This window comes from Eriocheir sinensis, chromosome 7 (genome assembly GCF_024679095.1).
Source record: "Eriocheir sinensis breed Jianghai 21 chromosome 7, ASM2467909v1, whole genome shotgun sequence".
Classification (NCBI taxonomy): Eukaryota; Metazoa; Arthropoda; class Malacostraca; order Decapoda; family Varunidae; genus Eriocheir; species Eriocheir sinensis.
The window spans coordinates 17,684,401-17,701,014 of NC_066515.1; the positions used below are offsets into that span (position 1 = coordinate 17,684,401).

Consider the following 16,614-nt stretch of genomic DNA (forward strand, 5'->3'; position numbering starts at 1 on the left):
TTTTGTCAATATTAAACCAAAAGCCATAAATTTCAATTCTATTTAACTTTTAACGTATTTACTTGCATCAGTTTTTAAGTCGAGGTCACTATGCATGGACCTACTTCACTCGGGTTACATAACTCATTACATCGTCAGTCCTAGTTTTCATTTTTTAATTATCCTTCATTTTTAACGTATTTCCTTGCATCAGTCTCTTACTCAAGGTTCCTCTACGCATAAAACTTGCTATCCTTTGCGTCGCGTCACTCTCGGGTTCCATAACTCATTACATCGTCAGTCCTAGTTTTCATGTTTTAATTATCCTTCATTTTTTACGTATTTCCTTGCATCAGTCTCTTACTCAAGGTCTCTCTATACACACAACTCCTTTTCTTTGCGTCGCGTCACTCTCGGGTCACAGAACAACTCAGTACATCGTCATTCCTAGTTTTCTCTTTAATTCTCCTTCATTTTTAACGTATTTCCTTGCATCAGTCTCTTACTCAAGGTCCCTCTATACACACAACTCCTTTTCTTTGCGTCGCGTCACTCTCGGGTCACAGAACAACTCAGTACATCGTCATTCCTAGTTTTCTCTTTAATTCTCCTTCATTTTTAACGTATTTCCTTGCATCAGTCTCTTACTCAAGGTCCCTCTATACATGCAACATACTATTCTTTGCGTCGCGTCACTCTCGGGTCACAGAACAACTCAGTACATCGTCATTCCTAGTTTTCATTTCTTAATTCTCCTTCATTTTTAACGTATTTCCTTGCATCAGTCTCTTACTTAAGGTTCCTCTATACATTCAACTCCTTTTCTTTGCCTCGCGTCACTCTTTCACAGAACAACTCATTACATTGTCATTCCTAGTTTTCATTTCTTAATTCTCCTTCATTTTTACCGTATTTCCTTGCATCAGTCTCTTACTCAAGGTTCCTCTATACATGCAACTTACTATTCTTTGCGTCGCGTCACTCTTTCACAGAACAACTCAGTACATCGCCAGTCCTTGTTTTCTGGGCACGTTTTGTCCATCCATCACACGAGAGCTTTCCACCGCGCGCCAAGACAGGCCTTCAGTGTATTATCGTTCCCTCGCCGTTAGTGACTCGCATTCTCAAACATTTCGGGGCTCACACACCCACATTGGATAAGGCTTTCGAGGAGGTTGCGGGAATTGCCACGGGTGCTTTCATGACCTTATTGATAGTGTGAGAAGGCTTCTGCACCGTGAATGTGGAAAAACACTCATGAGAACCAGACTAACCTCCCCTGTGACCTTTGGGAATAGTTGTGTGAGTCGAAAGCGAGTGAGAATCCGGGCCTTACACACCTACACTTGTTAAGGCTTTCGTATAGGGTGTGTTAGTATTTCCATGGGTAGTTTAATGAGCCTAGTGATAGTTTGACAATCCTTCTGTACCCGGATTGGCAAAATCACTCACAAGAATCAGAATAACCTCCCCTGTGGCCTTTTGGTATAGTCGTTGTGGAAGCCGAAGGGGAGCGTGAATACGAGCCTTCAGTGTGACGGTCAGTACGTCGATACACATTTTAATACATCTTTTATTCATGGATGAGTAAAGCCCTCACAGCACCTTAGCTTACGCCTCCTATCCTTCATGATCTTGTTCTTCCCCCTCCTGATCTTTCTTCTCTTTCTTTACTTCCTCCTTCTTTTCCTCCTCTTCTCTCTCACCATTATATATCGTCACCTTCGGGAACAAACTAAGTCATTATTTTCTACTTTACAGGAAATGAGAAAAGAATTGTCATTATCTCATTTGGCTTAAGAGTTAGGCAGAAACGAAAAGGCCAATTCTAGAACACTCAAACCCAGAATGACGAAGGCAACTATACAAAAATGGCAGTCGCATGTAAAAAAAATTGATGTAGAGAAAAACCTGGAAATCGCTGAAAAATGACTTAGGCGATTATTTTATGAGGGTGACGATATATCATTACTCCATTATTTTCTATCGTTTTCTCAGTCTTCTTTGCTTCCTTTACATATTCAAATCTTCAGTCTCATTCCTCTCTCCTTCTAGTTACATATTTACTATTTGTTTCGATAAGTGATTTAAATGACCATCAGTATTTTGGCTAGATTTCAGAGGCCTTTCATTGCCGTTCTTTTCTCATCCTTTATTATTTATCTCCCCTTCATTTTCATCTCCTCTTCTCCCCTTCATCATCTTGCTGTCTTCCCCTTTCATCATTCTGTCTTCTCCCCTTTCATTATCTTATCGCCTTCTCCCGTGTTCGTTTTACCTCTGTCCTAATTTCGCTTCTTATTTTTAATTGCTTCTTATTTCTTCCCTGATTCCTTGTTAATTGTCTTCTTTTTCAATAGCGTATAGATCTCTGTGTCTATGTCTGTCTGTCTGTCTGTCTGTCTGTGTGTCTGTCTGTCTTCTGTCTGTCTGTCTGTCGCTTTTTTCTCTAATTCTTTCCTCTCTCTCTCTCTCGTATCGTTTCATTGCATATATACCAATTCCCTTTCTTTACTTAACCATCCACAATCCTCCTCCAATTCCTCCGCCTCCTCCTCCTCCTCCTCCTCAATCCTCCTTCTCGTCCAACTTCTGCTCCTTCTCCTTGTTCTGAATATCGCCAAAGTTAACTACACCAACACATTTTTACTTACAACTCACGAACCTTTCACTCTTCCCTTCATTGTTTGCCCAAATCTCCTCCTTCTACTCCTTCTATCCCTTCTCCTCCTCAAGCTCTAGTTTCTCTTCCTCCATCAGCGCTTCTCGTGTTTGTTTCCTTCGTCAAATTTTTCTTCGGCACCGCAACGATCGAAGTAGTTGAGTTCCCCTTCCCTCCGCTCGCCCTTGTTACGTTAGTCCGCGGTGTTGTGCTACAGACATTGTGGGCTCAAGGCTTGTCGGTATTTTTGTTGATCAGTGTGATAGTTTTGATTCGCTGGCTTTCCCGAAATTGGTTTGTGAGTTTTTTTGGGTAGTTAGAGAGAGGGATGAAACCAAAGCCAGACAGAAAGACAGAGAAAGAGATGAACAGACAGACAGACATAAAAACATAGATATACAGGCGAGGGAACACAATACATTCAAACAGACAAAAATATGCAATCACAAACCAAGAGAAAGACAGACAGACATAGCAGATAAACATACAGATGGATAAAGACAAAGAGAGGCGAAAAAAACAAACATAAAGAAAGACAGACAAATAAATACAGAAATACATACAAAAAATATAGAAATGAAGAGAGAGAGAGAGAGAGAGAGAGAGAGAGAGAGAGAGGTGGCTGCTTTCAATCCTTCTCAACTCACATTTGAGCTCAACAAAAGAAAAGTTACGCAAACACAAACAAAACAAAGAGGAAACCAAAAAAAAAAGCAATAAATGTTTGCAGGAGTTTTGACTGACACGTGAGACGCTTACGAACACACACACACACACACACACACACACACACACACACACACACACACAAACACACGCTCTCTCTCTCTCTCTCTCTCTCTCTCTCTCTCTCTCTCTCTTAATCAGAATCATCTCGTTCTAAACTTTGGATTTCGAGTTATTAAGCCAATCTCTCTCTCTCTCTCTCTCTCTCTCTCTCTCTCTAAGCCTTTTGTTCCTGCTGAGAGAGAGAGAGAGAGAGAGAGAGAGAGAGAGAGAGAGAGAGAGAGAGAGAGAGAGAGAGAGAGAGAGAGAGTCCTTTTAACTTCATCTCGGATCAGGCTAACAATGAAAACTTTCCGCGAAAGAAGTTTTGTCTTTTACCTGAACTGTGTGTGTGTGTGTGTGTGTGTGTGTGTGTGTGTGTGTGTGTGTGTGTGTGTGTGTGTGTGTGTGTGTGTGTGTGTGTGTGTGTGTGTGAGTGTGTGTGACCAGAGAAAGCGAGGAAGGGAAAAAAGATTAGGAGCCATGAGTCAATCAGGTTAGGTCTCTCTCTCTCTCTCTCTCTCTCGCTCTCTCTCTCTCTCACTTTTTCGCTGGCATTTCAATCGCATTAACTGACAGACACAATTTAAGCACATTCACGCTGCACAAAAATATATTCCATCGCTTTGAACGCTGACTGATGGGCATTTGGCTAGGCGCTCTTAGTCACCCGTGTTGGCACTGCAGGGCGGCACTCTATCTATATCTTGGTGATGCGGTGGTAGGCAGCTTTCGTATGTTCTTTATTTTATCTAACCTGTTAATGGACTTTATTTTCTTCCATTAATTTTTTTGTTTTCTTTTTGTGTTCATATTTTTTTTTCTTTTTTCGATTTTCTTTTTGTTTTTTCTATTTTTTTCTTTTTTCCTTGTTTTTCCTTTTTACATAATTTGTTTTTCATTTGTTTTTCCCCTTTTCCCTTTGTTTCTTAGTCTGGGTTTTCTTTGTTTTCCCTTGTTTTCCTAAGTTTTTCTTCTTTTCCTTGATATTTTCCTTTATTTTTTCTTCCTTTGCTTTCCCCTGTTAACGTTTTTTTTCTTTGGTTATCCTTTTTTTCCTCGCTTTTTCCTTTTGACGCGCTCTCTTTGATTTGTTTTCTTTTGTTCCTTCCTTCAACTTTTCCCTTTACTATAAAAAAAAATAGTATTCGAAAGCCCTTCCTGCCTCTACGAAGGGTAAAACCAATATTGCCTGCTTTTTTGTGTGTTTACGTTCATTTTTCTTATACTTTATTTTGCCATGCTCTTCAATACCATAAAATTAAGTGGTATTCCTAAGACCCTCCCCTTTTAAAACACATTCCCTAAAAGCTCCAGAAAAGTGAGAGAAAAACAAAACAAAAAAAGGAAGAAAAAAGAAAGAAAGAGAAGAAAATTCACCCTTACACGCCTAACCCTTTCCTCCAAAAAAAAAAAGAGAAAGAAAAAGAAAAAAAAAGGACTTGAAATAAAAAAGTAATAAAAGTTGTAAAAAAATAACAATGAAAATAAAAGTGTAGTGATAAAAAATATATAACGCTATAATTAAATAAGAATAAAATAAAGACAAAGAAAAAAGAAGAGAAAGAACTTGGTGATAAAAAAGTAATAAAAGTAATAACGAAAAAAAAATGTAGTAGTAATAAAATAAATAGATAATAAAGTAATAACAGAAAAAATAAACACACACACACACACACACACACACACACACACACACACACACACACACACAGAAAAGGAGAAAGGACTTGTAGTAGTAATATTTTCAAGGCTTTCCCGCGCCACTCATAAAGTTGGCACCCCGCACACACAAGGTCACGTGACGGTGAGGAATGGGGAAGGGGGCAACAGAGAGAGAGAGGAGAGAGAGAGGAGAGAGAGAGGAGAGAGAGAGAGAGAAGAGAGAGAGAGAGAGAGAGAGGGAGAGAGAGAGAGAGAGAGAGAGAGAGAGAGAGAGAGAGAGAGAGAGAGAGAGAGAGAGAGAGAGAGAGAGAGAGAGAGAGAGAGAGAGAGAGAGAGAGAGAGAGAGAGAGACAAGAAAGCAAATAAACAAGCAAACACACACACACACACACACACACACACACACACACACACACACACACACACACAGAGGAGTAAGCTGTCTGGGCTCTCCACTCTCTTTTCTCCATCTCTCCAATCCGCTTTTCTCTTCCCTCCACCGCGCCCTGATGGCTCCCTTCTTCCTTTCCTCCATTCTTTTTTATCCCTTTTCCTACCTTCTATTCCCCAAACGTATTGTCTTCCCTCTTCCTTCTCCCTTCTTCCGCTCTCTTTTGCCTTCCTCTCTTTCGTCTTTCCTTCCTTTCTTCCTTCCTGTCTTCATCTTGCGTCCCTCTTCCACTCCTTCCTCTCTTCTTTCGTTCCCTTCTCTTTCCCCTTTCCTTCATTTCCTGGTTTCCTCCCTTTATCCTGCTTCTTTCCGTTTCCTGTTCCTTCCTTCGCTTCCTTTACCTCTCTCTCCCCTTCCTTTCTTCCTCTCGCCCTTCCTCTCCTCCCTTCCCTCTTCTCTCCTTCTAATATCTCGAAGATCTCTCGTCTCCTTTTTTCTTCCAATACTCTGCCAGTCTCTTAGGTAAACTTTTCTCCTTTCTCTTATCTCTCTCTCTCTCTCTCTCTCTCTCTCTCTCTCCCTTCTCTTCCTCGGTGCATTTCCGCATAATAGCCACTTCAGTTATCTTCATTTTTTTCTTATTTTTATTCTACTTTTCCTTACTGTTAATTATTTTTCTGACTTTTTTCTTTTTTCTTCGTTACGCTTATGCAGTTTTTCTCTCCCCATCTTTTTCTTGTTACTTTTATTACTATTATTATCGTTGGGTTTCTCCTCTCCTCTTCCCTCCTTGTAATTGGTTTAATTTCTTTCGTCTCCTCTTTCTCCTCCTCCTATTAAGGTCTCTTTCTTCATCTCATCCCTCTCAACCCTTCTCGTCTTCCTCCGCCTCCTCCTCGTCTTTCTCTTTTTCTCCTTCTCCAGCGGGGCAATTCAGACTAAATCCTATCTCGCTCGTACTAAGCTTGAGCAACACTTTTTTTTCTTGTTTTAATCTTGTCTTCTCATTTTTATGCTTTGCTTCATATTCTTTTTGCTTTTCAGGAGTTTTTTTTATGATATTTCTTTGCACCGTTCTAGTCGTCCTCTTTCCTCTTCTGACTTTCCCCGTTCTCATTTTATAATATGCGTCTTCCTTTAGCGCCAACACCATCACAAACGTCACTAGAAAACATACTCTAACTTCCTACCTAACTTACGAACGGGTAGCATACGCCCAACAGCCCCAGGGGTAGCAGGAGAGTATGCGCAGCCACCATTTGACACAGTGGTGTCCGCTTGGCTCGTGGTCACGCAGACTAGCCGACTGACCTCTCCGAGCCAAGGGGAGGCCGCCCGTCTTGGCCGGAATAAGGAACCAAAGAGTGATTCTAGCCGCAGCACACGACTCAACCTCCAGGACTCCCGTCTCCCTGCCTTACAGGGGCGCCACACACGGCAAACATGTGGGAGGACTAAGGTTGAGGGCGTGCCAAAAAGTCCTCAGGGTTTGGCACGTCCAATGGAGGGAAGAGTTATTCAGGAAGAGGGAAAGAAGGCAGCAGCTCGGGGTGGCTGAGTGCGCTGCGGTACTCATCCAGACAGGCCAGACCCTACCATGACATTTTGTATATAAATTTCTTTCGTCGCAGTTTCCTTTTCGTCTTCTTTAACTTTCTCACTTTCCTCTTTTTCTTTGTATGATATGCACTCCAATCAGCCATCAACACCATTACAAACGTCACAATAATTCCAAACATCACCACCATAACTAACTACTAACTAACATGCTTACCAACTAACAAACCAACAAATCATATAACAAACTAACTTTTTTTTTGTGCTGCCTGAAGCGCTGTTGACTATCTTGAGGGGCGGTATGGACGGCTCCAGCCCGTTAGTGGTGCAGGATAATTTTATTTTTAGTGACTGTAGTGATGTATGACTTAACTTGTTGACTAACCGACTAACTACTTAACTAACTAACTATATAACTAACCAACTAACCAAATACCTACCTACCTACCTAACACACACTAACCGACTAACAAACAATAACCAGCTAACAACCCAACTAACCAACTAACTCCCTAACCTGCCTCCTCTTTCCTTCCCCCCAGGATCGGCGGTGGGTCGCAGGATAGCCGCGTCTTCACTCTCCATCAAGTTGCTGCCGCCCCCCGCCCGTATCCACCCCTTCGTGAGCGTGTCGGAGGCGCACTACGACCACACGCACCACACGCACCACCACCACCAGGAGGTACCCGAGCCACACTTCTCCAGCACCAACGCCAGCCGCGAAGTGTTCCTCGGCGACACGGCCACGCTGGACTGTACCGTGCACGACCTCCTCAACGAGTCGGTGAGTGGACAGCCGGATGGATGGATTGACTAACTGACTGACTGAGTGACTGACTAACTGGATGAATGATTGATTGACTGTACCGTGAACGACCTCCTCAACGAGTCGGTGAGAGAACAGGTTGACTGGTGGGCTGACTGACTGGCTAGCTGATTAACTGACTGACTGACTGTTTGTGAGACTGAGTGATTGACTGACTAATGGATTGACTGACTGACTGACTGAATAATTGACTGAGTGATTGACTGACTGAATGCCTGCCTGATTGAGTGACTGAATGATTGACTAATGGATTGACTGACTGACTGACTGACTAATTGATTGACTGACTGACTGACTGATTGAGTGGCTAAGTTATAGACTAACGGATTGGCTGACTGGGTAACTGAATGATTGACTAATGGATTGGCTGACTAAGTGATTGACTGTATGAACGACTGAATAATGACTCAATGGCTGGTTAATTGAATGACTAACTGATTGATTAATCGAGTGACCGACTAATTGATTGACTAACTATTTTACCGCCTGACCGATTGACTAACTGATTGCCAGATCAACTGAGTGACTGATTGATTGATTAAGTGATAAACTGAAAGACCAACTAATGGACTCATTGGCTGACTGACTGACTGATTGTTTAAGAGACTGTATGAACAATCGATTGACTGACAAACTGAACGATTAACTGATTGATCGATTGACTGTCTGATTACATAAAGGACTGACTGACTGACTGATTGATTGAAGGACTGAATGAATGATCGATTGACTGACTGAGTACATGAGTGACTGGCTGATTGATAGAATGATTACCTGATTGACTGATTTATTTATTTATTGATTGATTGACTAATTGATCTTTTGACTGACTGGCTGACTGATTGATAGACTGACTGACTGAGTGACTGGGTAACTGATCGACTGAGTAAGTGATTGATTAAATGACTGATTGACTGACTGACTGACTGATTGACTTAGTGTGTGTGTGTGTGTGTGTGTGTGTGTGTGTGTGTATCTTAACTACATACACAAACCAAGAACACGTAAAATTTCTTGCATTTTTTTGTATAACTTCAAAGAAAATAAAGAGGACAAGGAGAATGATGATGAAGAGCAGGACGAAGAGGAGGAGGGAAGGAGGCAGGGAATGAGGAAGAAGAGGAGGCAGAAAAGGAGAGGAGGAAGGAGGGTGAAGTAAAAATCCCGACTTTGCCACAGAAGAAAAAAAGTTGCAGATGTTTGCTAAAAGGAAAGAGAGAGAACGGGAAGTGAGGGCAAAACTAATGGCCTGGGGAACTGTGGTATTTCAGAGGGGGAGGAAAGGAGAAGGAGAGGAGGAGGAGGAGGAGGAGGAGGAGGAGAGAAGATAAAGAAAGAGAGGAGAAAAGGAAGAAAAGGAGAGAGGGTGAAGAGAGAAAAAAAGGCGATAGGATGAAAAAAAAAGATAAAGAGGAGGAGGAAGGGAAGGAGAAAAAGAAAGAAAGGAGAGAGGGTGAAGAAAAAAAGAAAGTAAAAGCATGCAAAAAAGAGAAAGAGGAGGAGGAAGAGAAGAAAAAAAAAACGAAGAAAAAAGAAGAGAAGATGAATAAAGGAATAAAGGAAGGTGGCAAAGAGGAGGGGAAGGTAAATAATGTGAAAATAAAAAAAACGGAAAAAAACGAATTAAGAGAAAGTGAAAAAAAATAATAAAGATGGAAGATAAGAAGGTGGACAGATAAAAAAAAAAGAATTAAACACAGTAAAAAAAAAAATCAAACACCAAGAAATAAAACGAACAAACAAACAACGAGAAGGAAGATAAGCAAGAGAAAGAGAAGAAAGAGGAAAGGGTTAAAGAATAAACGGGGTAGAGAAGAGAGCAGCCAGACGGACCCAGAAACAAAAAAAAAGAAAGAAAAAAGGAGTTAACCGCATGGAAAATCAGGGGAGGGAAATAACTTGATCCGGTGAACGTCTGAGAGGAAAAAAAAGAGGAAAATATTATAGGGCAGGAACAACCGCGAGGAGAAAAAGAGAAAGAGAGAAAGGGAAAGTTCTGAAATGTGGAAAAAAACAAGAATTAATTTGATGCTGAAGAGGAGGAGGAGGAGAGAAAGAAGAAGAAAGAAAGGAGAGAAGAAGAAGAAGAAGAAGAAGAAGAAGAAGAAGAAGAAGAAGAAGAAGATCAACAACAACAACAACAACAACAACAACAACGAGAGCAAGAACACGAAGAAGAGTAAAGAAGATGAGGAATAAAAAGAAAAATAGAGAAAAAAATAATTAGAACAAGCAAACAAGAAAATGAATGAGCAAGAACAAGAAAGAATTAGAAGGAAAAACAAAAGAAAAAACATAGAAAAAAAGAGAAATCAAGACAGCGAGAGGGGAGCAGAACAGCCACCCCCGCAAAATAAAAAGGAAACATAAAACCACAATAACAAAAAAATGAGATAATTATTGAAAGAAGTGCATTATCCCCCTTAGACTTTATCCCGGTGTTTGTCCGCTGAGAACGGCGACCTGTAAAAGAGGATGAGGAAAGTTCACAAATTTGGCAACCTTAAGCTCCTGTCCCGTGCCGGTGTGGGATCCGGATGCTTTACGGAGTCCTTACACTGAGGTCCGGGGCTTCACGAGGCGGGTTTAAAGGTTCAGGAGGCAGTTAAGGGGATTGCAGAGTGATTTTGAGCTTTGTCGAGGAATTGGTTTGAAGCTGTAAATGTACCGAAGGGATTCATGAGGTGGTTTAGCTGTTTCTGTAGATGTTGTAAGCTCTGAAGGGATGATCAAAAGCTATATGTTAGAGAAGGGATTCTAAGGTTAGTAGGTAAAGGTTTGAAGCTATTAGGTATATGTTGGAAGGGTATCTTGTACATCAAATAGATTCATAAGGTGGCTTTAATTTTAGACCCTTCTTTTCTTGTATTAAATCAACTCTTTTATCACTCATTAATTACTCCATAAATGATCTCACCGTCTCGTATCCCTGGTAGCGTGATCCGGCTTAAGTTGTTATTGGAGACTGGTGTTCGGGGATAAACAAGGGAAAAAGTAAATATACATTTATTTAAAATTAAATGAAAGTAATTGCCTTACGCAATATTCTATGCTCAGACGATCATAACACTGGCATATTCAGCAATGGATGCAACATATGACAAACGACATGTCTTAAACATAATACTACAATATGTGCTCAGTTGTTGCCAATAATAATAACACTCGTCGTTCTACAAGCAGTGGTTTGTATCTCTCTGCTTACATCACAATCATTATGTACTCTCTTCACAAAATCCTACTACACATTCCTATAGTATAATCTACTACAAGTCATGGAAACACCTAATTATACCACTCCCAGTGGTTTTACCTTTGCTTTACATCGTAAACAAATAATCACAATCCTGTCCCACTCACAATCCTACTTCACATCTCCTACATTATAATCTCCAGGACAATACAGTCGGTTTCCCTTAGATTCTCGAATTTCTACTCACGATTAAGATCACAACAGCCATTCTCGGCTGAGTGAGTAGCAGGTCTGCTTGAGGCGAGAACCAAGCTCGGTCTACTCATACCACTGATTTCTAGGCCACATTTTTCTTTGTTTTAGGCGGACTTACATCCTTGACACGCCCTTAATTTTCTACATAACCAATGGCCAATACTTCCTGTCACACCCATCTGCTCGCTCATTATGTTGTATTGTTTTACTTCTCCTGCTATTCGTGAGTCAGTCTTAAGACACTCCCTCAGTGATTTTTCTGTTAAATTATTGGCTCATAACATGTCGCCACGACTGACGTCACGGGTCAGAGTCTTTTTCAATGGTTGTTCACACTTTCTGACCACGCCCACTGGGTATCTGTTTTATGTATCTGAGTCTGGGTATCTGTTTTCCTTTACCCTCGTTGTTTCCCCTCTTTTGTACTTGAGATCTTTACACTGTTATATATGTCACCCTTCTTGTTAGTGTTTGTCCTGTCAGATGTTTACACAGTTGTATATCTCTCATTCCTCTCTGGGTATCTGTTTTTCTTTAGCCTCGTTGTTTCCCCTCTTTGGTATTTGAGATGCTTACACTGTTATATATGTCACCCTTTTTGTTAGTGTTTGTCCTGTCAGATGTTTACACAGTTGTATATCTCACTCCTCTGTTTCCTCGTTTTCTGGGTCCTGACATACTTCCCCTTCCGGAAGATCTCGCCCCTGAGATCTCACAGGTGTTGGTGGAGAAGATACGCCTTGCAATGTCTGCAGTTGGCTCGAGTCTGGAATTAGGCGGCGTCGTGCGTAGCGTAGGACATAGGAATACCCCACGGCAGACGTTACCAGCAGAAGAACCAGGATCACGACAATGGCGAAAACAATCCACCAATGGATTGCGGGTTGAAAGGGCTGATCCGGCTCGACCACATAATTTAGGGGCTGCAAGCCAGCTGTTAGCTCCTGTAGGGGGATGGACTCAGCACTGCGAAGAGAACCTTGCCGAAGCATCAATATCCCATTATCCGTCAGGCTGACAGTATGTCTGTTTACAGGATGGGTAGGGCATGTGAGTGTCAGAGTGATGGGGGAGGCAAGTGAACAGGTCCAGTAGCCAGGACCTTTCAAAACATAGGGGGAAATGTTTTCAAAACTATTGTGTGGCAGAGGTTGATCACTGACTCATGTTTCAAGAAAGCAGCCGATTTACAAGAGGCTGCGTCACTAGCCTCATGGACGGGGCCTGTGGGAGGACAAACTAACATATGGTTATTCTTGTTACAGTGTTTTATACTAGAAAGCATAAAATATATTTTCCTATTCTCACTGAAGGCAATACATCTTGAATCAACACTATACATAAGAAAGTGAGTGCTATTCTGCACAGAAAATGGAAGGGAGTCGATTCGAAAGACATCAAAGGTGTCAATCGGATCTCCTCGCAAAGGTTTGGTGAAATAGAAATTGCGAGAATCGTGCAAAGCCGTTGTCCTGGAGGACAGTTATTACATCCCTATAAGAGCTAAAAAATCAAGAACTGCAAGGCACAAAAAACCTGGAGGCCGATCCTAGGCTTCCTTTAATGTACTGAACAACTGTTTGTTTCACATAATGGTTGGAGTTATGTATGTTTGCAGGGGAGCCTGCAGACTCAAATATAAATCTTGTATACCTGGTCTTATGTGTCTCAATGCTAAGTCAAAATATAACAATTCTTGTAGGAGCTTTTTTCTCTTCCTAATGCCATAGTCTATACTAAAATGGCGCACAACTTGGTTCAATACATCTACAGCTGAATATAGCCTGTTAAAGGCAGATTGCATGGCATGCATATTACTTAATGATGTTGAGTTTTCCATAATAAACATTTAACTATATAAAATCTTTCTCAGTTAATGACTCTAGTCCTTTATTTTTTCATGAATAGCATCAACTTGAGCCTGGGTCGCGGTACCAAATAGGTTATTAGACAAGGATCCTCAAAAAAAAAATATTTCCCGTTTTTTTTTTTTTTTCTATAATTCATAGAAGCATGAGCTTGTTTTGAATAGTAGTCATCACATAGCCTAAAACTTTTTTTAGATGATGCAACAATAAACTGAATTCGTTTTCAAAATTAAAGAGTGTGTATTTTATTGCTTTTACAGCTGGATACTCAGGTGACATTTGAATAATATTTCAAGTAACGAAGCAGTTAAAATCCGTGCTTTATATAATGCAGCTAAAACATCTTATGTAAGGCTAAACGGTACTATAGTCTCTATCTGTGAGGACTATAATATAGAGAGTATGTTGGTGTGAAACTTTGGCCAGCACGTGTTGGGGACTCTGTTGTGTCATTGAGTCGTACACCGAAAGAGTCAAATCAATCTGTGGTTTATTTCGTCATATTTCCACTCAATTATTGCATTTTCATCCTTATGCATTATTCCTGTTCTATATCGTATTAGTTTTGACACTACATTAGGCAACTCTTGTACCGTCGAAGAGCGAAGGCTTTATCTATGCCGAGGTGGCTCTGAAAGTTTGGGAGTAACCTGAGAAGGTAGGGCCTGTGCATCAGCTGTTTATTGCTGTTGTAGAACGAACATTATTTAATGTGTCATGAGTAGCAGTCACCTCTCCGCTACGAGTCATTATTTTCGGTAGAAGTTTTCTCAGCGATTTCAGGGTTGAGCAATGCAAAGAATAGATCAGTGTCTGTCTCTGGATTTAAAGGGTATGCTCGCCTAATCGTTGGACATTGCTGCACATCGATGCAGTCTTCATGAAGGACTTTTACTCTATCTGTGGGGACCGTTGAAACCTTACTAGTCCTGAGGTTCCTAATTTTTACCATTATATCACTGATCTTCTCTATTACCCTGTAAGGTCCATTAAAAATAAGTTACAACTTTTTATTTACTTTTTTCTGTGGTCTCGTTTGAGGAACACTGTCTCCAACGTTGATAGTTTTGATTTTGAAGCTTTGTATTTCTTTTCTATTTCTTCTCTACTTTTTCAATGTAAACCTGGCATCTATCATAAACTTTATTTGCAACTGCAACCATTTCCTCTTCATAGGAGTCAATATCATAAACTTTCCTTGCAATTACATCCATTTCCTCTTCATGGGAGTAAATATCATAAACTTTCCTTGCAATTACATCCATTTCCTCTTCATGGGAGTAAATATCATAAACTTTCCTTGCAATTACAACCATTTCCTCTTTATAGGAGTAAATATCATAAACTTTCCTTGCAATTACAACCATTTCCTCTTTATAGGAGTAAATATCATAAACTTTCCTTGCAAATACAACCATTTCCTCTTTATAGGAGTAAATATCATAAACTTTCCTTGCAAATACAGCCATTTCCTCTTTATAGGAGTAAATATCATACCAGGGCTGCTGAATTTTTTCTAACATAGTGTAGGGTACAGGAGGATCTCTAAAAATCCTCTCTCTGTCTCTCTCGATAAAATGGGGACTCCTTTATGGTGCGATAATACGCAGCATTATAGGCCAAGATGTCTATAAGTAGCATTATATCCCAAACGGACACATTTCCTAGAACATTCTCCTCAAAATGTTAACAACAGTATAATTTGCGCGCTTTATTATTCCATTTCCATTTGTATGGTAAGCCGTTATTCGCGTGTCGCACAGGTAGCTTCTAATTTATCTCCTGCATCACGGAATTAACGAACTCTGAACCTTGATCTGTAACAACTGTCTGAGGAACACCGTGTACACAAACAACATCCACGTACAACGCCCTTGCCATTTCGCGGGCTTCCTTACTCCGTAAGGGTACTATAATCAAATATCTTTTAAAAACATCAACTATGGGCATTACGTATCGAACCCCATTGTCCGATACACCCATGGGACCCACAAGGTCCATGTGTATTCTTCCAAAAGGAGCGGTGACGTCTGGATATTGCCGCCAAGGAGCAGGGTGCAAGTTCCCAACTCACTTTTAAAACGATTACCATGACGCACTTCCTTACATAATTTTCTACATCCCGTTTCATTCCAGGCCAGAAAGCGAACTTTCTACACCGACATAACGTAACTTTGGTTCCTCCGTGCCCTGCAGTGGCGACGAATGAGCCAGAGTTATCGCCTTGGAAATACTTGGGGGGTAGAATCACCACCTTAGTGGCTTCTCCGTACGGACTCACTAAAACACATCATTTATTTCCACCTGTAACTCTGACAGGGGCGGCATCTCACATTATGCCCATCTTCAACACAATATACATAATTTCCACCTGTACCTCTAACAGGGGCGGCATCTCAGATTATGCCCATCTTCAATACAATATAACACATTTTCCACCTGTACCTCTAACAGGGGCGGCATCTCACATTATGCCTTTTTTCTCTGAGTCTTTGCTCAATTTTCATTCTTGGGGCTTCCTTCTTTTAGCATACTTATATGCTGGCTGTTCATCATGCAGCTCACTAATCTCCTGAATACTCCAGTCAAGTGTGTGGCCAATACACTCACTATTCAGGTCCATACATATCATGTATTTTATTTTCTAAATTTTCGGCGCCTGTTTCTTTTTCTGCACTAGTGCAATACCTTGCCCCTCATTATCCACGTGTTCCACGGTTTTTGTTGTTCCCCATCCACAAACATTATCGCGCGTGTCCTTCTAATTCAATCTCAGTGTCCTGTTGAGCCTTCATCCTTGATAAAAAATCTGCAACTATATTTTCCTTGCCAGGCAAATGATTGATTGTGAAACCATACTCACTCATGAGAGTCTGCCATCTAGCTATCCTGCCGTTGGGACTAGCTACCTGTAACAACCAGACTAAAGGTCTGTGACCCGTGTGGATCTCAACAGGGTAACCCAGTATTAATGGGCGGTTTACGTGTAACCCATAAATTACAGTTAAAGCCTCTCGTTCAACTATACTGTACCGCTGTTCTGCCGTATTCAATTTCTCACAAAAAAAGATACAGGTCTTAGTTTATCATCATTATCCTGTTATTGCAATACTCCACCAGTATTGTAGTAGGATGCGTAGAGTGACTGTACCAAGCATTCTATCCTTAAGGGTTGAGAACGCAATTTTTGTTTCATCCGTCCATATGAGTGGAGTTTTAATTATTTATTTATTTATTTATTTATTTTTTTTGTGTACCTTTCTTCCCTTTGTAAATCTTTAGAAAAGGAGCAACAATTTGTGAATAATTTGCAATAAATTTGCGATAATAATTAGTCAATCCAAGAAATGACTGTAAATCATGAACAGTTTGGGGGGCCAGGACGTTTTGTATGGCCTCCAGCTTGCTAGATTGAGGTCTTATTCCCTCTGAGCGGATGGCATGGCCCAGGTA

The 16,614-nt window shown here is 40.8% G+C and overlaps 1 protein-coding gene across 1 annotated transcript in view; it reads left to right on the plus strand.

Annotated features, from left to right (window-relative positions):
• Positions 1–16,614, plus strand: part of LOC126993789 (uncharacterized) — a 151,259-nt gene that overhangs the window by 64,529 nt on the left and 70,116 nt on the right. Inside the window, exon 3 of the mRNA XM_050852950.1 lies at positions 7,562–7,803. Coding sequence (XP_050708907.1) covers positions 7,562–7,803 — 242 coding nt within the window. The remainder of the gene's footprint in view (positions 1–7,561; positions 7,804–16,614) is intronic.